Genomic DNA, 26,525 nt, shown 5'->3' on the forward strand with positions numbered 1-26,525 from the left:
ATATAGATAATAAAGGTAATTATTTTGATTAAATAAATAAGTTAAATTATTAGAGGTTAAATTATGAAATTGCCGATTGTCCTGTTTGTACTGAAAAATTAAATTTTTATTTATTTATTCCATTCAAGATCACTAGAGTAGTACCGGTTCCTAAAGGCAGGGGAGGTTCTGAGCCCAGTGACAACAGGCCCGTAACAGTCCTGTGAATGGAGTTGGCGAAAGTGTTCGAGTCGGCATTACACAATGTTCTATATGAACAGGTGAGTGCTCAGTAGTCAGACGAGCAGCACGTTTTACACCCAGGGTGGAGAACAACTGGCACCTTGTTGCATTTTATGACGCGATTGGTACCAGCGGGGGCTGCTGGAGTGCAGATAGACGTAGCATATGTGGATTATAGCAAGGTGTTCGACACGGTTGACAACGACGTCCTCGCGAAGCTCGACCGCGTGGGCTGTATGCCCAAAACGCTGGCTTTCTTCGCCACCTACCTGCGGAACAGACGTCAGTATGTGGACTGTGGTGGACACCGGTCGGATCCCTACCATACGAGATCAGGCGTCAGTCAGGGTAGCAACTTCGGGCCCCTCAAATTTATCTTTATGGTAAAGACTTACTGGAGGTGGTAATTGAGTCGACGTGCCTATTGTTTGCTAACGATTCAGGTCGTTAGCAAACTAGTTACACTACAAATTAGTCATGGAAATAGGAGAGATCTCGGACCAACTATAGACTACAGAGAGACATAGATGTAGTCAGCAAGTAGAGCCAGGAGATCAAACTTCATTTTAATGTCTAAAAGTGTTCCGTGATGTTGTTCAGCCGGGATCTAGGGGTTCACTTCAGCGCTGATCTTAATTTCCGGAAACATGTAACTGTTACATGTAAGAGAGCACATCGGAATTTGGCTTTTGTCCTAAGACAAGTGAATGCGTTCACTAACATCAAGGCGTTGCATACTTTGTATGAAGCGCCGTTGAAAAGCCATCTGGAATGCAACGCAACCATATAGTCATCGGGTGAAGCTAAGTACATTACATACGTTTAAAATATTTTTTTAAGTTTTATGTACCTAAAGTTTTACGGAGTGTATTTGGGATTTTGTTTGTATTTTGTTTGTCATTTGCATGGTGGGATACAGCAAACTGGATCTAAGAAGAGAAGTATCCCTGGCGGCATACACATTTAATGTGTTAAGAGGGAAGGTGTATAACCCTGCTATTCTGCAGGAGATACGCTTTTGCGTGCTGAACGATAGCTGGTCATGCAGACGCAGACCACCACTTCAAGCGCAACCGCGCTCGCACATGCTGCAGCGGGCGTCGCTCACGCGCGACACTTGCAAGCTCAACTCAGTCGCTGAGCACATCGACCTGTTCAGTTGCTCACTGGGCGAGTTCATATGGGCCACAATGTTTTATATAAAGTAGGCTATTTAAGTTTGAGTTACTCAGTTGTATATAGTAAAAAGTATGTAATATTAAGTATAAATAATTTAAGTTAACTTAGCTATCGCATTACGTTGGCCTGGAATGATAGTTTTAAGTTGTCTAATAAGTAAATAAATGTCATGATGCTATGAAAATTTACTGAAGTAAATAAGTAATCTAGCGCTAGCGACATTCGTGTACTCTCTGATCTTTCTAACAGAGTATGCCTCAGAGCTGAGTCTATCTGCTAGTTCGGCAATATCGTAATATGTAGTTATTATTGGGTTGACAACAATTGTCGACCTCTCGTCGTGATTGCCGGGTCTAATTAAATAGGGAAAAATAATTGACATCAACATCAAAGGCGAATACATCACTCACCTTCGATTCGCAGACGATATCGTAATAATGGCAGAGACCATTGAAGACTTAAGCTATATGCTCGATGGCCTCAAAATGAACATGGACAAGACGAAGATCATCTCAAATGTCCATGGCGCACCTACTCCCATAACAATTGGGAACTGTACTCTCGAAACTGTCGACGAGTACGTCTACTTCGGACAAACAATTAAAAAGTTAGGCAGGTCCTATTTCGAGAAAGAGGTCACTCGTCGAATCCAACTCGGATGGGCAGCATTCGGGAAGCTCCGTAAAATCTTCTCGTCCCAAATACAATTCAACCAGTGCGTGTTGCCAGTGATGACTTACGTACACGGTAGACGTGGTCGCTAACTATGGGCCTTATGAGAAAACTCATGGTCGCTCAGAGGGCAATGGAGAGGGCTATGCTCGGAGTTTCCCTGCGAGATCGAATCAGAAATGAGATCCGTAGGAGAACCAAAGTAACCGAAACAGTCCAAACGATTGCAAAACTGAAGTGGCAGTGGGCAGAGCACATAATTCTACAGACAGATCGCCGTTGAGGCAGTAAAGTCAGTGGTGTCATTAAGAAAATCGTTTATGCTATAGTAACGTTTCCCATACAAACGTTTTTTAACAATTCTTTTAAATTTCGTAACACATTTGTTTTGTACATTTTCTGGGATCATATTGTGCATCGCCCAACAAAAGACTTACTAACTCGACCCAACCGAGTAGTAGGCATAACAAGTTTATGTTTGTTCCTCGTGTTAACATTATGAATGTCACAGTTTCTAGAGAATTCATCAATTTTTGACAATGTTTTGTAAGTAACAAAACATTGTCAAAAATGTATTGAGAAGCAACAGTCAAAATGTTTATTTCTTTAAATTTTTAGCTTAATGATTCTTTAGGACGCTTATAAATCACGCGAATAGCCCTCTTCTGCAGCACAAAGATGGTATTAATATCGGCCGCACTTGCCCATAACAATATACCATAGGACACAATACAATGAAAATAACTAAAGTATACTAATCACGCCGTATCTATGTCAGTTAACCGTCTAATTTTCTTAACCGAATATGCTGCAGAACTAAGCCTATTCGCCAATTCTTCAATATCGGGGCCCAACTGCAATTTGGAATCAAGAGTAATGCGAAGAAATACAGCAGATTCCACTGGTTTTACCACCTCTCCATTTAAAAAAGTATTCGCATCTACATTTTTGACATTTGGCGCGGTGAATTTAATATATTTGGTTTTATGACTATTTAACAATAACTTATTGGCGCTAAACCAGTACACGATGTCAGATAGAGCATTGTTTACTTCGTCATATAAAACTTGGCTTCGTTTCACTTTGAATATAAGTGAAGTGTCATCCGCAAACAATACCACCTTGTGTTTTTTTTCTACAAGGTTAGGTAGATCATTTACATAAATTAGGAAGAGGAAGGGTCCAAGAATAGTGGTACGGGGGTACCACAAGGGTCTATTATCCTTGTGGTATGGGGATACCGAGAGGAGTCCCAGGAGATCTCCTGCCATTCACCTCGACCCTCTGAATCCTATTATTTAAATATGAGATCAGAAGATCGAGTGCAGAACACAATCAAAAGCCTTAGATAAATCACAGAATTCTGTGATTCCTCCCAGGACTCAAAAAAATATTCCTGATGAGTTCGACACCTGCATCCGTAGTCGAGCGTCCCCTAGTAGCGTCAAATTGTTTTATATGAAGTAACTTACAAGTGTTAAAGTGAGTAAGCATTTGGTTTAAAATATTTTTTTCAAAAATTTGCTGATGCTAAAATAATTGTTATAGCGAGCTGTGAAGAATGAAGACCATTAAGTATTGCAGCGGACGTGCTATACTAAAACTCACGTTAGCTTTGATTTATGTGTAATTTATTATAAATTATAGCAAGCAACGATGTTACAGAGATTTAAATTTATAATGATTACTCTCTTGCCTCCGACTGCAGCATACACTGTCATTATATTATCGCTGGCTGCTCTTGTGTAGGACGAGGAATTCCTGCCAGGCCTTGTAATTGAACGTAGAGTCACTGCGAAACATCTTCGTATTATATTTGAATCAAAGTTGTAAAATAATATTGAGTATCACATCAACCTATGTTGATGACTACAACTACCAAGTACATAATGTGGAGTCAGCAGCTTGCGGTCAGCGGACTCAATCAACGTAGATGTAGTGAGGGGTGCGAGGCGCGGGGAGCGGCGGAGAGGTGAGATATCAGCGGGCGCGGGCACTCGGCGTGAACGTTATCAGTGCGAGATTAGATACCGGCGCGAGCGCTGCGTCACATGAGTGCATACACCCGCCGCCCGCACCCCGCGCCATGACCTGCAAGGATCGTCTGCCCGAGCTACGCCGGGTGAGCACAGAGTCAGCGTGAATTATTCCACTTGCACCATTGAGAAATACGGATCTCCAGTTTGTAGTATTGTGTTGTGTTCACAATGCGGGTGCACAGTCTCGAGCGCAGTAATGAAGTGACAGTGGTGATGATATAATGTACCTTCATTGTGTCATTACAGTTGGCGAGCAAAGCGGCAAACACCAGAGAGCTATGTGTGGAAGAAGAGCAGCAGAGAGATGGCGAGGGGATTGCGGCCGCTGCCGAGCAGGAGCACGACCGGGTCCTGCAGGAGATCCTCGATGAGGTATGTCGGTAGAGAAGTAACGAGACATGAACGACCACGTCATAATCAATGTGTGCTGCGCTCGCGACCGCGACCTCGTACAATATTTGTCCCATATTTAACGTCTCATCTAACTGAAGGGCGCGAGTTCATGTTGTTGTTGACATTTTAGCGAGCGTGACATCTCCAACATTGTGAGTGACGTCATCGCGTCGATGGTGCGCGCACTGCACGTCTTATTAATAATAAAACGCTTATATACCTATATACATAATATTGTTATACTAGTTAAAATGTATTAAAATACATTTTAACTAGTATAACAATAACCGTTTGGAAATAGACAACTTACGATGTCAGAGTTGGAAAACAAATAGTCAGAAATGAAAACAATCCAAATTTAGATATTGGTTTGCTTCTGCAACTAAATCCCCTAAACGGATCCTTATTGCCTGCAGCTTTGGACAGGCTCTATCCAGGCCAGATCCTTGTAGAAGATCATAACATTCCTGGGATGTTCGCAGACTCCTCGAAGCCTTTTTACTGCTGGTAAAAAAAGCACATTGCTTCGTTTCATCTTCGTAGTTAGTTCGTAGTGTGTGTGTCCCGTCAAGGGGCCATTATGATACGGATACCCTTGCCAATTGATCCTCTGTATTGTGACTTACTGCCTGAACCACTAGTCCCTCAATCCATTGTAGAGTTACCCCAATGACAGAGACTACTGGAATTCGCTTAATGCCACTTAAAGGCTAGGGCTGAGCTGAAGAGTTCTGTTCCTGTTCCTCAGCACAGGAACCACCGCCATAGTATCCGAGAGAATACTGACATTGGAAGGTGGAGCTGTTGTTCAATCATAATCGCTTCGATTAAATTGGATCTGTTTAGAAAGGCTCAGTTAGATGCAATTTTACAGTTTATACAGTTTATAAAATAAATCAATTTACGTTAAAGCTTAACACCGTTGATTTATGCGACAGTAAGCATTAAGCACATCTGATGTTGCACCAAAGAGATTTAACGTGATAATTATTGTAAGTAGTGGTCGCACCGCATGCAAATATCAACACATTAATGAACCCAACTTGATGTTGTAAACTGACAGCTGACCTAAGTCAGCAAATTTTTGATATTCATGGATTAAAATAGATTTATAGAAGGGTCCTAGCTACTATAAGCTCTAATATGCAACTATCTGCGATAAGTCATTATAATAATTAATAGGATATATAATGTATCAGTACGAATAATTAATGTAAGAATTGATATATTCCCAATATATCGATACAATCTATTTGGTGAAGGCCTTCGCATGCCGTTGTTGCACTGAGAATTGTGGAAGAGTCCAACTATTTTCTCAAATTGTCTTCAAATAGTAATTTAACTATTTGACATTAGTTAAGTCACTCCTCCAGTACACAAGAAGCTCTTCCAGTCTTGTTTCCTGCGCTCTTCAAAATCACTTCTAAGGTAGCTACAGTTGGCAAGGACAGATCACAGAAGTACAGCCTACGGGCCCGGGGCCGCGCGAAGTCTCAATTATCATAATCTGAACTAAAGTTGGTAATGTGGTTAGTTAAAGGAAAACCATATTTGGTAAAGCTTTCTTAATGATTTATCAATGTTAAATCAAATTTTAATTGTATATACTAGTTTATTATTAAGCATTTGTAAATTTCTATTGTTGTAAATATTAAAATTACAATGTTGGTAGGTAGTAGGTACTAAGAGTGAACAGTCATAATGAGCAGTTTTCTAAAAACATGTTTATTTTGAAGTAAACCTTCTTTACACACGATTGACTTGGGGAGTAAGCTGGTGAATGCGTGACGAGAGCGTTACGAAGCGATAAATTATTTTAAATAAAAAATAACTTCACGACACGCCACAAAAGAGGATATTATGCCCACCATCTTTGTGGATGGATGTGTGGCGGTCCTCCACATTTCAGTTTTAAAGGAGCATTTTTCCACGTACTACAAAGCTGTGGAATGAGCTTCCTTGTGCGGTGTTTCCGGCACGAAGCGACACGGGTACCTTCAAAAAAAGCGCGTACACCTTCCTTAAAGGCCCGCAAAACTCATGTGATTCTTCTGGTGTTGCAAGATGTGGGCGGCGGAGATTAGTTAACACCAGGTACGTTCATTTGTCCTCCTTTTCAATTAAAAAAAACTTCTTATATCAGGGTAAACCGCTTCGTTAAGTTCGATACTTCCATCTGAAAAAATTCACTGTAAAATTTTATAAGTTACTAGCTGAACCAGCAAACGTCGTATTGCCATGTAACTTATTAAAAAAAATCAATTATTAAAATTTTGATGCAACCGATTCTCAAAGCTACCAAATATATCGTACTACAATTATTCTATTCGATTGCCATCTTGGAACCCTATATCGGTTTGGTGGATGGAACAGAATAATATAAAAATCGTGATACAAAAATAGTTGTAGATCGTAGAAAGGCGAAAATTTGAAGTTGTATGTATTTTTCAATGCTGAATTATAATAAAACAAAAATGTCAAAAAATTGGGGTGGACTACCCTTAACATTTAGGGGGATGAAAAATAGATAGTAGCCGATTCTCAGACCTACTGAATATGCATATAAAATTTGGTAAAAATCAGTGCAGCCGTTTCGGAGGAGTAAGGTAATTGTGACTCGAGAATTTTATATGTAAGGTTTAGTACAAGTCAGGATAAATTACAAAAGTTACAATAGGATTCAAATGAGTATAACAATATTCCTAAATAGTAAATAAATTTAGAAACATTAATCCAAACTATCTTTATCATTCATATAATCTTTCACATTATAATAGGCCTAAGATTATTATTAATTTATTTTTTAACGATACATTTTTATTTAATTTGTAATATTTTAATATCATTTGGGAGTTTATTATAAAATATATCAGCAATTTTACGACGCCTAGTAGATGGAATTGCGAGTTTGTTTGTTTCGAGTGTTGACATTAAGTACATCACTATTATTTTTAAATTGGCTAATATGTTTATGAGCTAGGTTTTTCTGTTCTGTGTTTATGAGCGTACTGGAGGTTTTCGTATATGTACTGGCAGCAAATATGTTATCTGCGGCCCTACCCCACAATATAATTCCGTAGGACATGACACTATGAAAGTAGCTGAAATATACAAGTCTAGCCTTTTCAACATCTGGCAGCTGCCTTATTTTTTTTTATCGCAAATACTGCTTGTTGTTTCTTATTGAATCTACCGCTACTTCGTAATGGGTTGAGCTAATGAGAAGAAGTAGCAAGAAGTTTTGTTGTCCTTTCGTTTAAAAAGTAATTTTATTTTCGTTTATAAATAAAAGTCGTTCGTTCATTAGTAGGATAGGCAAAGGGTTCAAGCCCATACAGTTATTGTTACCATAGTGGTAACCAATCAGTAATTAATTTTAAAGGCCGTCTTTGCAAGATTTTTAGATGACATACAATGTAAAAATTTCGTTGCTATAGCCACCATAAAACAATTCTTACTTTTATGGGATTTTTTAAATTAATTTATTTATTGTTAACAAGAACGGCCTATTACCAATTACACTTATTAACACAGAATATAATATTGTTTACAAATAAAATTAAAAATAACATAAAATTCAATTAACAATAAAATTAAAACAATGTCAAAAGTAATAAGAAAATTTTAAATATACACAGATGTTGATACAACACACGAATCAAAGTCGTCTCAACCGTTGTCAATCGTCGTCGTAAAAAAAAATAACATATTGGATTAGTCAAATAGAACAATTCTAAATAATAATAGCAGAAAAAAAATAAAAAAATGATAACAACAATAATAACTCCTATTTGTAACATCGTAAATGTAGTCAAAGTCTTAATAAATAATTTCATTCATTCATTCATTTAAATATACATAAAGGTATAACCTAAGCTTTTCTGTCGGTGCGTCCCGAAACACACACGTTTTTTTTAATCGCGCTGGTTATCTTCGAACTGCGTTTCTTTGAACCGGATTGGTTTTTTTTATTTGAAAGGGATTTTTATATATTCAAATTCAAGTTCAAATATTTTTATTCAAAATAGGTTTCAAAAACACTTATTGAACGACAAATTCAAAGATTGGTTCCTTTTAAAAAAATACACTTCTAGTGATACGATCCTTCGATATAAATATATATACTAGATTAAAGGCTGGAAAATCGGCGCGAGAATTATGACCACAAATAAACGTGTCGTTGCCTAATGTTATGAACACAACACTTCTAGGATACAAGAAAGGTCAGAGTGTCTTTTCTTTTTTCATAAAATTTTGTTTTTCAAATTTTATTTGTGTATTAATCCTAGAAGTGAGGGTTATCACTTTAAAAAAAACATAACATATTGTTTAAATAATTCCTGTTGAAATTAATAACAACTAATTCATCTAGTGATGAAGCTGAAATTCAAGAACAGGAAGAAGTTGTGTTTGATTATCAGAGCTATGATGGAGCGCACTACACAATAAATAGCTAAAAAAAACTCGGTACTTTTTCTTAACAAGTTAAAGCAGCATCGTCATCATCATCAGCCGGAAGACATCCACTGCTGGACAAAGGCCTCCCCCAAAGATTTCCACGACAAACGGTTCTGCGCTGCCCTCATCCAACGTATTCCGGCGATCCTGACCAGATCGTCGATCCATCTTATGGGGAGCCTACCAACCTGCGTACGTGGCCGCATTTTGAGGACTTTACTACCCCATCGGCCATGTGTCGGTCGAACTATGTGCCCTGCCCACTGCCACTTCAGTTTCGCAATCATTTGGGCTATGTCGATGACTTTGATGCTCCGACGGATCTCATCATTTCTGAATTCATCTCGGAGGGAAACTCGTTAAATACTTGCAACAACCTGCTTGACAGAACATTTTGAAGTTGTTCCCGACTCGAAGTTAGGCAATCTGTTGTTGCTCTAGCTGTTTGAATGAGTATGAGAGGAGATCCAACGAGCGAATAGACAAGTCTACTCCACGGTAAGTGGCCATCATCACCGACACTCTCTCACAACACCAGAGGAATCACAGGATGCAGCTCTTTCACCGGCCTTACCCATGTCATATGGTCCTTGAAACATGCGCAAATTAGAATAGTTTATTAGAACATGGAAGAAATGTCCTTCAAATGTATAATGTAGGGACAGCATACATCCGAGGGTTAGGTTTGGCATTTTAGTTTGTGGTGCAAAGGTGGAATTGGTGGTAAATTCAGGTCAGCGTTAGAACACGTAAAACAACGATTACTGGATCGTGAAGATGTCATAATGATTCAAGGAGCTCCGCTTACACGCAGTTCAATGATTTAAGCTGGTACTGGCGCACCAGACAAAGTGAGAACAATACTCTGTAAGTGACCGGACCTGCGGCTGAGAGCTACGCTGTTTCGAGAGAAGCATCATATGTCATACGCCAAAAGAAGATCTTTGCTATATCAAGACCAACTACTGCCAAGCCTCCTTCCTTGCTTTTAGTAGACGCCGTCTATCTATGTAAGCCAGAGGATCACCAACAGAGTGACCACGGTAAAAGCCGTGCCGTGTCAGACATTGATCAACATGACTTTGTGTGTTAACTGTTCTGGGTGGTGACAGGTGCAGCGTGTCCGCGGCTGGGTGCGGGAGGTGCGCGAGAACACAGCGCGAGTCCGCCGCCTGCACGCTGACCCCACCTTCCACACCAACACGGGTAAGTGGGAGGCTCCATTGCATTGCCGGCTAGATTATGGGTACCACAACGGTGCCTATTTCTGCCGTGAAGCAGTCATGTGTAAGCATTACTATGTTTCGGTCCGAAGGGCGCCGTAGCTAGTGAAATAACTGGGCAAATGAGACTTGACATCTTATGTCTCAAGGTGACGAGCGCAGTTGTAGGACCACTCAGAATTTTTGGGTATTTCAAGAATCCTGAGCGGCACTGCATTGTGATGGGCAGGGCGTATCAATTACTATCCTAACCCTAACTAATACCTGAACGTCTCGACCCTTATTTTCATAAAAAAGTACTGGTACTAAAAGTAATTCTACCGTCATCGGCTCGTAATTTTCACATCGTCTAAAGGATTCGTCTGTATCGTGTCGGGTCTGCCAGCTGCAAACAACAGATTTAATTACTTACCATCATCACTATCGCACTGGAGGAGCCCGCTGTTGCGCGGTGTCGTCTCACGTGTGAACGTCAGTGTTGCAGGAGCAGTTAGACTCGCTGGTGACTGCCACCGCCGGCCTCGGGCTGAAGGTATGCGGCGCGCTGCGGCAGCTGGAGGAGCGCGCGGGCAGCACGAAGGGTGCGGCCGGGGGAGTGCGGGGGCGCATCGCCCGCCTGCAGTGTCGCAGCACGCGGCGGCAGTATGGCGACGCACTGGCTGAACATCAGCACGCACTGCAGCTTCTGCGAGACTACCAGCTACGACTGCTCCGGGACCAGCTCAGGCTCAGTACGTGTCAATGGCTGCAGCGTTCATCAAATTGAGCCGGAGCGCGCTCCTGCTCGTGCCTCACTCCAGTAGGAGGCTCTTTTGCACAGGAAGCCGGCTAGATTATGGGTAATACAACGGCGTCTATTTCTGCCGTGAAGCAGTCATGTGTTTCGGTCTGAAAGGCGCCGTAGCTAGTGAAATTACTCGGCAAATGAGACTTAACATCTTATGTCTCAAGGTGACGAGCGCAATTGTAGTGCCGCTCAGAATTTTTAGATTTTTCAAGAATCCTGAGCGGCACTACATTGTAATTGGTAGAGTATATCAATTACCAGCTGAACGTCCTGCTCGTCTCGTCCCTTATTTTCATAAAAAAAAACTACACGCTGACGTCAGCCAGTAACGGGGTCAGCGAGGTGTGAATCAATGGTAACTACGGCCGGCCGTGTCCCGCGCGGACGGCGCACTCTAACGGAAACTCTAATTATTACTCATTTATTGTGCGCCGCTCCGTCTGTGTTATTCTGTGTCAGCTGACCTGTTGTTTGTTCTTCCGCAGCCAACCTCGCCGTCACGGAGGAGGAATGCGAACGACTGCTGGACTCCAACAGCACCGCGCTCTTTGTCGATAATGTGAGTCATTATAATATTATAATACTTAATACCTATCGCTTGGTAACTTTATGTTTCTCGTAGCGTCAATTTAAATTCAATTTTGTGAGTAATGCGTTTTGAACTTATTTTTAGGTTTCCGTAACTCGAAACGAAAAAATCAGAAACTTATAGGATCGCTTTGTTGTCCGTCCGAACGCGTCTAGGTATCCAATTGAAAAATATACAATCTTGAAGCTATGAAAAAACGAAACTAAGTTAACGTAAGAAAGATAGAGTAGTATTACCTACACATAGTTTATGCCGCAAAAACGTATATTTCACAAACTTAAGGGAATCTAATTTTATAGGGTATTAGGGTATGCTATTAATTGACAAGTAATACCAACTTTATACAACAAGAATAGAGAAAAATCTGAAAATTATACTTTTACGTAATTAATTCTTTAAAAACAGGGTTTATGCAAGGAACGGTGGTATAAATTTTGAATAAAGTTAACTGTGTCCTATGGTAAATGGAATGGAATGGAAATTTGTCATTATAGAAGATAAAACCATGCAACATTGTATTTAGGCACTTGATAAGATATAATTTATAAACATTTGTTCGAGCATTTTTGTAACTTTGACCTACATGGGGATGAAATAGGAGATTAAAGTTCACAGAGAAGTACTATTAAAGAGACTGTCTACAATGACAAGGGATATGCGTTGTATCATAGAAGAGCGCTGACAGCAGCGAAAAGAGCAGTTTTTATGTGTATTATATGAAAAGAATCCTAAAATATAAAAAAAATGTCCAAAGTGTAATTCAACGCGGACGCAGTCGCGGGTAAAAGCTAGTATAAACTATAATATTGAAACTAAACATGTATCATGTGTTACCGATTTATATCGGCATATTTATTTTAAACTTTATTTGATTTGTTGTACTCGGGTGTATTTTTGAACTAAATCCATCGAATAGAAGTATATTACCAGAATTGCTTAGTGGAAATAAAATTAATTACTTGTAACCATGTATTATGCCTTCGGTAAGGCAGTACGCGTGTAACCATTGATCAGACCGGTCCCAATTACCAAGGTGGTAAGGTTTACCAGAGCGGTGGCCAAAAGTATCGCTGACCAATCATCCCCGGTCACGTGTTAAGAGCTAGATCAGGAACCTTTGTCGGTTGTCCTAGAATTATGGCCTGGTTGATCAACTTGTTTTGATGAAAATTTTGACATGGTTTCATTATAACCTTGTGCAACAAAGTATTGTTTATAAGAAAAATCTGCAACACCTACACCAAGTCTCTACACACAAAAAATAACACACACACACACACACACATAACCATCATCCAAACTAACACTAAATACATTCTTTATCTAATTAAGTTTTCTTTGTTTAATTAAGTTTCATTATAATACATATATTTTTAACCATGTCCTTCGGGGGCGCGGTGACTTGTAGCACAGGTATTAATTACATATTTCACTCCCTGTTCTCTCACAATTGAAACAATATCTAAATATACATGTTAATAAACTGTGTATACTGTGATTGTGGCCGAAAATAAACATATTTTGATTTTGAATTTGAATTGTGTTTCTTTAAACATAAGCGACAGCGATATTCTAAATAACACGGCTTATTAAAAAGATCAGTTAAACAATATATCCTATAACAATGTTTGCATAAAGTTTTCAATTTGTTGTCATCAGGCATGTTGCAAAATGCATTACACTGTCATAATCCATGCTCAGCATTACACAATAGTATGCAAGTCGATGACCTTGACACGTGTAAAGTATTTCTGTTGCACTCAATATTATTATTTCTATTTGAAAATTTTTGATACGACCGGAAATAACTATTATGTGATAGGGGCTTTACTTTCATATGATGACTGGTCTGGTCTTAGTAGTAAAACTAAAAGTATATTCATGTGAGATGTAAATTTAAGCTTGTGGTTATTAAATCTATGGTTACGAATGTCCCTACATACACTATAATTAGCAGAACTAATACATAAAGGTGAATAAAATGTTCTTCTTCTCCTATCATCTTACTTTAAGTTACATTTTTTTAACACTAGAAAAAGAAACATTTTTGTGATTATCTTCGGTGGATAAATCTCATCATGCCACCCATTCGTGGTGATTTCCATTTAATGTTGTAATATCCATTTGTAGCTTCGAACTTTCCCGATCTCGCTCCGACATATTTTAGTATATATCGTATTCTTCATATCCTGCTATATTTTTTTTTCTTACCTATTAAATCCATTTCGGTAAATATGCATGGAGAATGCAAGGACTTAAATGCATCTTCTAACTCTCACTTATTATGTATCCAGTCTTTTTCTCTACAGCTTTCATGGAAGTTCTAAAGTTTTTGATGTGTATTCTTGTCATTTCGTCCAGGTAATAATCTTTTCCGGACAAAGAAGGTCTCTCCTCACTATACACAAATTTTATTTGAATACCGTACGCCTTTAACAGTAGCCTAAGTTTTTCTATCGGACTTCTTTCTTCATTTGGTTAATGTTCCAAATATCTTTGTTTTATTCATAAAAAGATTTTACATGATGTACATAATCAAAATAAAAGAAAAGTAAATTAAAATTTATTGGTCTGACCTTATGAACTCCTTACGACAGCTCTTGAATTTAGTTACAATCACGAGTGTTTATTTTCAAGAAAATATCTACTAACACTAATGATTCGAACCATTTCTTGAAGGACCATGGAAAACGGTGCACTTAAAGGTAAATATATAGCGGTCTCATATATAGCCACGCCAGGGTTGAAGGGTGTGGGCCGAGAATATTGTTGGGGATGCTCAAAGAGCAGCCGACGCCAGAAATCTGAAGGAGATGCCAATGCCAAAGCCACATAGACACTGACGGGGAAACAAAGTTTAAGGAGAACCATAAAAGTGTAGAGAGGGCGTAAATAACTTATTGTGACTTCGTAAGGGCAGCTACAACGCTGGTAAGAGCACTTTTTGGATCTCTTCCGCATCCCCGATGACCCCGCTAACAACACCACGCCAACAGATACTTCGACCTCACAAATTCTTGACACTGACTCATCACTGAAGAAATGCTTCAGTTGGACATGGTAGATGCCGCAAATACGCTGACACACTGGTCCAGTGCATCTGGCGAGACGAAGAACTATTAGAGTAAAGGTCTTCTTATCACCGTTCCAAAAAAGGGGAACCAAGATGTTAAGTCCATGCAACAACTGGAGAGGCATTACTTTGTTGTTTATGTAATGTGTTGAGTAAAGTTATCATGGATAGGCTTTTGACGGTCATCGAAGCCCTCACCCATAGTGAGCAAGCAGGTTTCCCAGACCTAGACTAGAAGCCTCAATGAATACGCAAACGCGACCATCCAAAGCAGACCTGGCGACGGACTGCCATTGACGAATCGACACCGGAACGACCTGGAGTGAAAACAAGAGAGGTAATCGGGACCGAACGCGATGGAGATGCACTGTGGATGCCCTCTGCCTCAGCTAGGGGATACTCCTTAAATGAATGAATAATGATGTTCAGTGGATTTACTTCCAACAATGATTGCAATGCGCGCATCGGCTTATTTATTTATAACGATTAGTTAAGGGTACAATCTTGTGAGACACCAACATGGCCGCTCAGTTGAATATCGTTAGCGTAAATATATTCTTTCGTTGAGTGTCACACGAGTGCACCGCAGCACCGTCAGGGGCACCCGATAATAAGTTTTGAATATTATCTTAATTATTACTGTCCGCTCTATATTTAATTAAGATTTTAAAATCTGTTCTCGATGAGTTTATGTGGTGTGTTGCAGGTGGAGGCTGAGACGGCGGCGGCCCGCGTGGCACTGCGCGACGCCGAGCAGCGGCGCGCAGAATTGGCGCGAGTGGAGACCGCGCTACTTCAAGTGCGGGAGCTGTTCCAGCAGCTGGCTCACCTGGTGACCGCGCAGGTGAGTTGCAGCTGTGCACACGCAACGGCGGATCTAGTGCCGGATAGACTCCGACCGTGACTTTAATTACTTAAGGAACTCCGGTGCCTCCCTCTCTTCATTTCCAGATCAGACTATATTGAATTTCATTAAAACCCTTTGGCCGTTTGTCCATCGCCACCATCACCGAGAACGACATCATTTCTGGCCGCGATCAAGTTGACGTGACGGCGATATCGTTATTCAGTCAGTTTTTTGTAGTTGTCGAGCGTGATAGTGTGTAGAAATAAAACAAACTAGGGTATCGCTGCGTTCAACCGACGACAACTCCTCTTTTGCACGTTACACAAACATTGTTTGTTTTTGAATGTTTTATTAGTTAGTTTAATTAATTCATAAAATAGTTCTGAAGACATCACTATTATTATATTATAAATCACGTGACTATATACACTGTAGAAATCTAAATACTTCTTATTTAGATTTGAAAATTTGATATGTAAAAAAAAATATTGAATTAGGCGTTACTTTGCGGAAATCCATAATTATACAAGTGAAGTCTCGTGCCAGATTTTGGCGAGACCACACGTCCTGAGGATGCCTCATGTAGAGGCGAAACACGTGTCAAATTGTTTTAAAAACAAATATTGGCGGAATTAATACTAAAGAAGACTTAAATCATTTGTATTATTAGATATGTATAAATATTACAAGTGGACGCCTGTCGACATAACATACGTAGGCTTACAACGCTCCGAATATTGCGGGACTTGGTAATGTAAGTGTAGCAAATATGGTGGCCGGAATGACGACAACACAAACAAAATAAGAATATCTGCACTGTAAAGAAAATGTCTCAATATATGTTACTTATGAAAACAGCAGTTTAGTTAACAAGTCCGTTGGAATTTAATTTTTTTTATGAAAATAAGAGACGCGACGAGCAGGACGTTCAGTTGATGGTAATTGATACGCCTTGCCCATTACAATGCAGTGCCACCCAGGATTCTTGAAAAACCCAAAAATTCTGAGCGGTACTACAAATGCGCTCATTTGCCATTTAGTCTCATTTGCCCAGTAATTTCACTAGCTACAGCGCCCTTCAAACTGAAACACAATAATGTTTACACATTACTGCTTCACGGCAGAAATAGGTGCCGTTGTGGTTCGCTATCTAACCGGCATCCTGTGCAAAGGAGCCTCCCACTGTTAAATGATGATTGATGTAATGGCAGTTAGCTATAATGAAACAGAGCGCGCGTAGGTTCACGTCCGCCGCGGCTGTTTGGAGTACTAAATAGTTCCTCGCAGATGAGTCTATAAGTCACCACGTGTAGGAGGTGACACGTTCCAGAATCACTTATTCTATAACATTCTTATTAAGATTTATATGATTCAATGCACGCGGACTGCTGGTTCAGGCGTTACACGTTTTGCATCTGGTGACGGGTGTGCGTTAATCAAAGCTGATGTGTTTTGAGAGTCAGATGCCGGGATATATAATTAATTGGTAACGTTAATTGTTTTCAGCAAGATCAGATCGACAGTGTGGAGTACTACGCGCTGCAGGCCAGCGAGCACGTGGAGACCGGCGGACACGAGCTGCTCCAGGGGTCCGTCGTCAGGAGGAAGGCGAGAAAGGTGATGATGATAGATCGTAGGAATAGCTTATTGTAATAACTTTCATACTGTGTAATACCCCGGTAGATGCTGTTAACATGGGGCGGCTGAAACGGGCGATTTGAACTATTTACCAACTCGGCCCCAGAGATTCACTCAGTGACAATTGATCGAATTTAAACCTATTTGAAAATCTTTTATATATTCACTAGCTGACCCAGCACGTGTTGTATTGCCGATATTAAAATCGGGATACAAAAGTAACTGTTGATCGTAGATGGGTGAAAATTTGAAGTTGTATGTATTTTTTAATGCCGACTCAATATTTTCTTAATATTTCTTAAGAAAAATTTAAGACTTTTATATTCTTGACGATACCCGTGTCGTATCGTGCTGGAAACACTTCACTAGCAAGGTCTTTACACATTTTGGTTGAACGTCGAAGAAAGTTCCGAGGAAAACACACTGTGCAGGAACACCAGACATCCAAATGGTGGGGATGTTATCCTAATATGTGGTGTGTCGTGGGGAGGTGGAATTCGGTGGCAGGGATCAGGTCAAACAGCTCTAGGGAACATGTAGAAGACACACCATAGAGCGATGTCTCTATGCAACGCCAAGTGATCTATAAGCCATTCACAGAGCACTGGCTCCAGACAAACGGAGCAGTTCTGCGCTGCTCGCAGTCAAATGGTTCGAGCTGATACTGGGATGCGCCAGACCAAGAGATGACAGTAATACTCCATGTGTGGCCGGACCTGCACTTTGTAGATCGTTAGAAAATGCTCTATTTATGACGCCCAGCTTCTTCGAAACCAATCTGACTTTGCCTTCCGGATGACCGCAAAATTGGCAATCGCTCGAGATTTCGAGACCCGGTATTCCTATACTAGGCGAGGCTCTGAGAATGTTTTGTTAAAAGTGACAGTAGTGGTTAACGGTAAACTTGAGTCTTCTGTTTACATGGTTAGTGCGCGCCACGCAAATATAAAACTAACATCAAATATAATAAACTTATTAAAAAAAACTAAATAAATTTCAGATGACTTACGCCACGGGCAGAAATGTTATAATAATATTACGTTAACATTCCTGTCCGTTGGAAAGAGCGGTCACAACCAACACAGGCTCTGCGAACTTAAATAGGAAGTACTTCAAATTGTGTTCATGAAATGCGAAATATATCGATTTTAAATTTGAAAAACTTAAATATATATTATACGGAAACCGTACTAGCAATCGCTGATCACCTGGTACTCCTCTAGGTGTCCCAAGAACTGGCGGATGATAATAGACTCCATAACTTTGGAGAAAAGGGAGTTTTCAGTTTGTTTTTTGATACCCCTTTTGTATTTTTACGAACCTATTAGTCGTTTGCTTCATATATTTCATTCTATCTTTCTTCTACGACTGTACTGTACTGTAGTCTATTGTTTTAATAATAAATTGATCAACTGTGAATCAGACATTGTATCTTAGTTTTTAGTCTATTGTTTGTAGTAACAAGTTATAGCTATTCATTAGTATCTCGTAGGCTTCAAGCACATCTTTATTTAAGTGATTATTTACGATTTTTTCATTTTTAATTCCCTTTCACTATACATATTAGCATGTGAGTTATGCATTTTGGGATTTGCTTCCCTATTATTTTATATTAAAATACTATTGGATAACATTTGAATTAATCAAAAAATGTTTTGTTTTCAGAAAAAGCTTGGCCTCATACTGTGCCTCACTTCAGGATTTTTCATCGTGTTATTTGTTTTAGTTTACACTTAGAATATGTAATGCTGTTGAACAAGATCAGCTTTTGTGATTGCTAAACAATAATTTCTTAATTACGTACGTGTCAATAAGCCGGTAAGGACCATTTTATAAAAATTATCTAGTCATAAAATTAAGAATAATATTAATTAAATAATTTTTCTTATTAATGAAAGAAGGTGACCTAATGAATTAATAATTTATATTTGTAATTTTTTTTTGTAATTTGTAAGTTAATTGATTTAAATTAATCAACTTTGAAAATAGAATAAATGTGTATTCTAATGTTGTGGTTTTCTTAACTCATAGTAAAAATAAAAATAAAATAGTAAACATATAGTATACTAATAATATCTAAAAGAGAGACTTAGAAATAAGAAGCACATACGTTCCGCCACTCAGAAAATAATACTAAAAAAATCGACTTGAATTTTTTTTTTCCAAAACAATAGATATTTAATATACAAATTAAATAAAACCAACATTTATGAACGATGCGTGACTCGAACCCGTGACCTCTCGTGTTCCGTGCTAGTGCTCTTTTACTGAGACAAACGTTCGAGTGACGTAAAGTCTTTGTTCAACTCTCAGGTTGTGGCTTCATGCACAAACCCATTATTTGCATATTAGGAAATTGACTTGAGATGTCGCTCTTTGAAATCTAAACAATTAGTTACTTTTTTTAAAGTTAATCACTTCTGGGATTAATTACACAAATTAAATTTAACCCGCCACCTCTCGCGTTCCGTGCGAGCGCTCTTTCACAGAGCCAACCGTTCTAGTGACTTAAAAATGTAACAAATTGTTTAGGTATTAAATATACTAAAAAGTATAAAAATATTTGCGTATACAATCTGATTAATCTAATTAATTCATCTATTTCTAGTTACGAGTCAGAAAACTTTACCATTGCGGCATTAGAATAATAGCATCGGACTTAATGAGCCTTAGACGTAGACTTAAATGTAGACGACAAAAGGTGGATGTGAATGGAAAGCGGTCCTCTGGATCAATCGTTAAAATGAGGGTTCCCAAGGCTCGGTTTTAGGACCTTTTCTATTCCATATTTATATAAATGATCTCCCTTATGTCGCAAAGAGTAAATATCGAATTGCGTTGTTTGCTGATAATGCATCACTCATGTGTAAAATACACCGTTGTTTACCAAATTTTGATGATGTTAACAATGCTTTAACTAAAGTTGTAAATTAGTTTGAAGCTAATAACTTATTACTTAATGGTAATAAAACGAAGTGCATTCAATTTACTTTACCCAATGTGATTCAAGTGTCAAGCGATGTACAACTTAAAAACGAGAAATTAGACATAGTTGATACCGCTGTTTTTCTTGTAATAACGCTAAGATTCGAAACTCCAATGGAACCCTGATATAGACATCGAGTAGACTTAGTTCTGCTGCATACGCAGTAAAAAGCAGTCGTTCCCTAACAAACATTGAAACCGCAAGATTGGTTTATTTTAGTCACTTTGATTATGTAAAATGTTATATTATTATGGGGTTATGCTGCTGATATTGATTCTATTTTTGTACTGCAGAAAAGAGCTGTTCGGGCAATTCATGGTACTGGACCAAGAGAGTCGCTGAAATCTTAATTTAAAGTTTTTAAAATTATGACAGTTTCTAACCAATATATAATATGTGAAAATTTATTAAGTATATGTTGAGGCTCCTTTGCACAGGATGCCGGCTAGATTATGGGTACCACAACGCCGCCTATTTCTGCCGTGAAGCAGTAATAGGCATAAACATTACTGTCTTCCGGTTTGAAGGGCGCCTTAGGTAGTGAAATTACTGGGCAAATGAGACAGCATCTTACGTCTCAAGGTGACGAGAGCACTTGAGCATTACGAAAACACACACTGTGTTTTCATAATCTTTTTTTTATTAAAAACACAATGTATCTCACAAGTAATACATATTGTTTAGTGCGATGCCAAGTCAATCTATTTATTTAAAACATAAAACATTTTCAATATTTATATGGTCACTATAAGATGTTGTTAGTTTAGCTAATTATGTTATATAGCTAATATGTACTACTTAAGACAGAAGGACCCTTAAGTAGATGGGCGATGGCTGGCCCATGCGTCATGATCGTGAAAGGGTGCTACTTGTGGTGGCAGGATGATCCTGTAGCCAGAAATTTTATTTTTATTATTTTTAAAATTAAATTTATTATATTTTTTATAATCTATACTAATATTATAAAGCTGCAGTGTTTGTTTGTTTGTTTGAACGCGCTAATCTCTGGTACTACTGGTCCGATTTGAATGATTCTTTCAGTGTTGGGTAGGCCATTTATCGAGGAAGTCTATAGGAAGGCTATGTTTTTTTTTTCAAAATTAGGGATGCGTAATAAAATTGCTATTTTGTAACACAAGGTGTAAAATCGAAAACCTATTTTTGCGTGCGCTGCAAAAACTATTGACAATAGAACAAAATGATGTACAGGCTATAATACAGGCAATATTTTATCTTGGTATTTCCACGGAAACGAGAAAAACGCGAGTGAAACCGCGGGGCACAGATAGTCGCTAATAAAATGCTCGCAAAATACTTCTATTTATTTACGGTGTGTGTGGATTGATGCATCTGCTGTACTCAATAACTCTTGTTTTAACTTATTACATACCATTATTTACGTAATATTTACTTTTACTCACTTACTCGCGTAAGACGTTGAGTGTTTGACATTTAAGTATTTATGTTTCATCACCTTACTTAAATTGTAACTAAAATGTTTTTAAAAAGATGAAGCTGTAAATGTTGATTAAAAAGAATGGCAATGAGTTTCTCGCCACTTCTTCTCATTAAAGCTCAACTCTTTCCGAAGTGGCGGTAAATTAAATAAGAAAAGAAAACTTTGACATTCATTAGTGTCATTTCCTTGATCTACATGAATAAAGTGATTTTGTTCTCATTGTTTATTACTTAATGTCATCTATATATTATCTCACCTACCTTGGTTGACACCGTCTCCAAAATAACTATAATCGTAACTAGAATTAGATGAATTAATTACATTTACAATTATTTTTATACTTTTTATACTTTGCAAGAATAATAATTCTTATTATTATCTATTGTTTTGGAATAGTTCTTTTGAAGTTGTTTGTTTTTTCGAAATTTTTTGATTTTTAGTGAATCTGAAGTAACTTATTGTCTGAATATGTATAGATCTACAAAGTTTTGCAATGCAGCAACGAAAGTAACGCATTGCACTTTGATTACAGACACTGAAATTCTGCCACAGATCGCACCCTTACTGTAAGTCTTAAAGGAGTTCCATTGATCATCACATTCAACCCCGACAAGAATTTGACCAATGATAACGATGTTATGGTGACTTAAATATCTGGATAGCAAAAAAAGAACTTTTTTCGACTGAGTATTTGCTCCTAAGAATTGAAGAGTTACTTACTTTGTCATTGATCCCATAGTTTAATAATATTCTGAAATTCAAACGTTCCTATTTTTACTTATAATTATCACGCACTCAAAATAAATAATAAGTGGCCAGTGTTTCGTACACTTCAACTTTTTCCTACAAAACTTTTTGCGTGCTCTTATAAAAATATAACTAAGTTAAGCTCGTAAGTTCGTCGAGTACCTATTTAACAATTACGTTGATTTATGTTGCATTGTGTGATTCTATCCGCTTGAATTTATTTAATAATATGTTTTAATTCCGTTACATGAAACACTTATATGAAATTGTGTTGCTAAGCGTATTGTGTGAGGAGGAGATAACAATCATTATCAGCCGGAAGACGTCCAACGCTGGACAAAGGACTCCCCCAAAGATTTCTACGACGATCGGTCCTGCGCTACCGGGAAGCTCCGTAAAATCTTCTCGTCCCGAATGCCACAGTGTCTGAAGACGAAAGTTTTCAACCAGCGTGTGTTGCCAGTGATGACTTACGATACGCAGACGTGGTCACTAACTATGGGAAAACGTATGAGACAGCTCATGGTCGCTCAAAAGGCAAGGAGAGGGCTATGCTCGGAGTTTCCCAGCAAGATCGAAACAGAAATGAGGAGATCTTGATGAGAACCAAAGTTACCGACTTAGCCCAAATGATTGCGAAACTGAGGTGGCAGTGTGTAGGGCACATAGTTCAACGGACAGATGGCCGTTGGGCCAGTAAAGTACTCGGATAGTGACTACATACCGGAAGATTTAGTGTTTGTAGGCCGTAGTAGACAAAATGGACCGACTAAATGGTCTAGATCGCCGGAATACGTTTGATGAGGGAGATAACAATGTAAACTGCAAATTATAATGATCTATGATGTTTTATTGTAACATACATTTCTACACATCCACCTTACAACCGCTGCATACGCTAATTGATATGAGTTCTGCAATCTGCACGGCGGGCGAGGGCCCTCCTCAGACACCTGCCCTCGCACGCCCCCGCCCGCCTCGCACACCTTCGTATACCACACTCGCTGAGTACTATAATAATAATATATCTACACACTATCCATAATATTATTGATATTTCGATCTCAAAAAGTAAAACATAGTCGACATAATATAATATAAACATAACAGGGAGACCAATATACAACTTAATCAATAAAATTCGATTTCATTTTAAAATATTGAAATAAAGAATAACATTATTTACTATTAAAATTCTGTACAATATTTATAAATAATTCAGTTTATAATCATTACACGCCGTAGCTCGCTACAGTCCACCGCAGTCCGTCGTCGTTCACAACAGTGATCGCACATCGCACACCGCACGTGGCACACTTCGACACCTGCACCCACACGGGCACGTCCAGCTCGCTCCGGAGGTTGACGTCTACGAGTCGTGCGCGAGCCGTCAGTCGCGCGGCGTCCCGCGACCCAGAAGCGCCAGCGGCTGCAGCCCGGCCGCCTGCAGCGCCGCGTGAGCCCCGTGAGCCCCGTGCGGCCCGTGAGCCCCGTGAGCCCCGTGCACTGCGTGCGGCCCGTGCAGCCCGTGCACGGCCAGGCCGCCGTGCGAGAGGCTGTGCGCGAGTGCAGGGAGCAGCGAACCGCCGGGAGACGCTGCGCCCGCCCCACCTTCTCCCGCGGGGGGGTTGATTCGTTTCTCCTGAAATCATATTACATAATCATTAAATGAAATAAATAAACTTTTATACGTAGAACGTGTTTAGGAAGCCGTGGCGTTGTAGTGGAATGTATGGAATGTTTGCTGATGCATCTGTGGGTGGTTTTCTGGCATGAAAAATCGGTCGCTATGTTGCAGCGTCTACGTGTCAGCAGTAACAGCATACTAAAGATTGCTGCCAGAGCTGACTGCTCCTTCCAGCAAGTTCTGGATACATTTAGCTGTAGGCTTATAAATATGTATATTTTGTTTATTAATACTAGCAATGTTCATAAGAAATATTGTTAGTAAGATATATGGAGGTACTTTGAAATGAATAAATATTGACGAGAGCGGGCATCCACCCCTCCCTCGTTTCCCCATCAGAATAAGGCAGCGTTCCTGCAACACCTGTTTACACCACCCACCACCACCATATAACAGCACAGCTGACACAATCGTCAGAATAAATTGGCCTGGCCCTAGTGCACCTCAGTATCAGCTTGAACCATTTATCTGCTCGCATTACATTTGCGGATCCCGTCTTCAAAAAATTAGCATTGCGTAGAGATATTTAAAACCACCCACAAATTATAAATTGAAAGAGTAGACGCTCACCTTCTGCCGCCGGTTGCAGAACCACACGCGCACCACCTCCTTCTCCATGCAGAGCGAGTCGGCGAGCGCAGCGATCTCTTCGCTTGTGGGTTTGGGATTATGCAGGAAAGCCTTCTCGAGCGCCACGCGCACGCCCGACTCGATGGAGGTGCGCTTCTTGCGGCGGCGACCCACAGCTTCTGCCAGACCTGCGCCCAGCGAGGTGGCGCCGCCGCCGCCACTCAGCGACGAGTCCGCGTCCTCCAGCCACTTCTGCAGTAGCGGCTTCAGCTTGCACATGTTCTTGAAGCTCAGGTTGAGCGCCTCGAAGCGCGAGATCGTCGTCTGCGAGAAGTCGTTCCCGTATAGCTTGCCCATTGCGAGACCCACGTCGCCTTGCGTGAACCCTGCGCCGAACAAACTCAATGTCAATTGGTGTGCCTTCAATAGAAAGCTATTGAGAATAAATTTCTCCTATTGTTATTTTCGGCATCCATGGATACATTTAATAAAAGATGGTTATGGATTAAGGCAAACGAACGTATTAGTCACTCTCTCGCAGCAGCCAAGGAATCACAGGAGTTTTGCCGGACTTCTACATGCGTACGTAGGTGTAAACCTGGTGCTCATGTGGAGTCGTCTTACAAATACCGAGAAAGGAAGTTCATTATTCACAGCTTGGACGTACGATCAGAAAGTTCCTTAAAAACCGCACTGTGGAGGAACCAACGTATGGAGATGTTGAGGGTGATATCCGACGCGAGTGATTAGATGATTAAGCCGGCGTCAGAAATCAGGTCAAACAGCTGGGCAAATGGAGATGCCAAAATGGCAAATGCATTTGGTATTTTGCCGTTCCTGCGACATTATACATTTTCTTTGTATTGCACCATCACGATCGACGAGCACTGCCGTTAATATGATGGCTTCCTGTGCTAATTAATAACGTTCTATTGATTTTATTGAATAATCCCCAAACCCACCCGAATTTACCATTTTTACCATTAGGTTCTTACTTAGGTTACTCTTAATCTACCAAGATGTTTCTCATGCTGAGGCTGTGCTGTGCCATAGTAAGAGTATGTCACAGTAGGCGCGATGGCCAGGGTAAGAGCTGCCGGTACACCCACCGAGCTTGATCCGTCGCTGCTTGAACGTCTTGGCGAAGTGTTCGAGCTCCTCGAGGTCGGCGGTATCGTCGGCCGGGTCGAGCGCGCGCGGCTTGTGGGCGTGTGCGTGCAGCGGCGAATGTGGTCCGTGCACGTGCCCGTGTGTGTGCAGCGCGTGCGGGTGCGAGTGCGGCGAGCGCGCGCGACCCGGACCCGGCGTGTGCGGCGTGAGGAAGGCGGCCGCGCCCGGCGGTGAGCCGCGCGGCGACGGCGACCGCGTGTCTGCGGACCGGACACATATCGTTAAATTAGGCCGTGTCCAGATATAACAATCGAGCGTGGAAGAAAGCTATAGCACTCGATAGAGACACATACAGTGTTCGCTGATTTAATTGTACAGACCAAAACATTGAAGGTCACCGATAGCGAGTGATTCCGGTGAGGACCTTCCAACAAACAGCCAGGAAAAAATATCCGTATATTATGAAATGAAGTTAACATGACGCAGTGTCGGTATTTTTCAATGTCGATGAATTAAGTGTATATATTTCAGAGTATTTTAGATTATATATTCTATATGTTCAAATTAGAATTTGTAATTAGATTCCCTTCACTTAACAAAAATCCTGACAGACATGACCTGAACAAAGGCGTAGAGGACAACGCCGTCCCGGTACTTGTACTAATTTATTGATTTATTACAGATACCAAAAAGTTAATGTTAACCGTACAAAATTAAGAAACACTTGATTTAAAACATTGTGAACAGAACACCCTTCTTACAAGGTAGGCTTTGTTGTGCTAACAGAAAAATAAGCATAAAAAACTCAACGTAAACGTAAAGTAATTAAAATATTAATTTTATTCA

General features: G+C 39.8%; 2 protein-coding genes across 3 annotated transcripts in view; one reads left to right on the top strand and one right to left on the bottom strand.

The window, feature by feature from the left end:
- Window positions 1-4,068: 4,068 nt before the first annotated feature.
- LOC126967907 (syntaxin-1A-like) lies at window positions 4,069-19,127 on the top strand. Of its 2 annotated transcripts, XM_050812607.1 has the most exons (8): window positions 4,069-4,195; window positions 4,359-4,484; window positions 10,076-10,169; window positions 10,663-10,917; window positions 11,459-11,532; window positions 15,342-15,479; window positions 16,989-17,099; window positions 18,786-19,127. In XM_050812607.1, exons 1-8 carry the CDS (start codon window positions 4,160-4,162, stop codon window positions 18,855-18,857), a joined length of 906 nt encoding a protein of 301 aa, XP_050668564.1. In that variant the 5' UTR covers window positions 4,069-4,159; the 3' UTR covers window positions 18,858-19,127. The 2 variants fall into 2 exon arrangements, with proteins under 2 accessions (XP_050668564.1, XP_050668565.1); XM_050812608.1 differs by lacking the exon at window positions 4,069-4,195 and having other exon boundaries at window positions 4,202-4,484; window positions 10,671-10,917.
- A 4,014-nt stretch (window positions 19,128-23,141) lies between these two features.
- LOC126967903 (silk gland factor 3-like) overlaps window positions 23,142-26,525 on the bottom strand; it is an 86,187-nt gene continuing 82,803 nt past the window's right edge. Inside the window, exons 7-9 of the mRNA XM_050812602.1 lie at window positions 25,679-25,939; window positions 24,570-24,955; window positions 23,142-23,954 (exon numbers count right to left, since the gene is read on the bottom strand). Of these exons, the coding sequence (XP_050668559.1) occupies window positions 23,703-23,954; window positions 24,570-24,955; window positions 25,679-25,939 (899 nt within the window). The 3' untranslated portion in view covers window positions 23,142-23,702. The remainder of the gene's footprint in view (window positions 23,955-24,569; window positions 24,956-25,678; window positions 25,940-26,525) is intronic.

Source organism: Leptidea sinapis, chromosome 14 (assembly GCF_905404315.1).
Source record: "Leptidea sinapis chromosome 14, ilLepSina1.1, whole genome shotgun sequence".
Classification (NCBI taxonomy): domain Eukaryota; kingdom Metazoa; phylum Arthropoda; class Insecta; order Lepidoptera; family Pieridae; genus Leptidea; species Leptidea sinapis.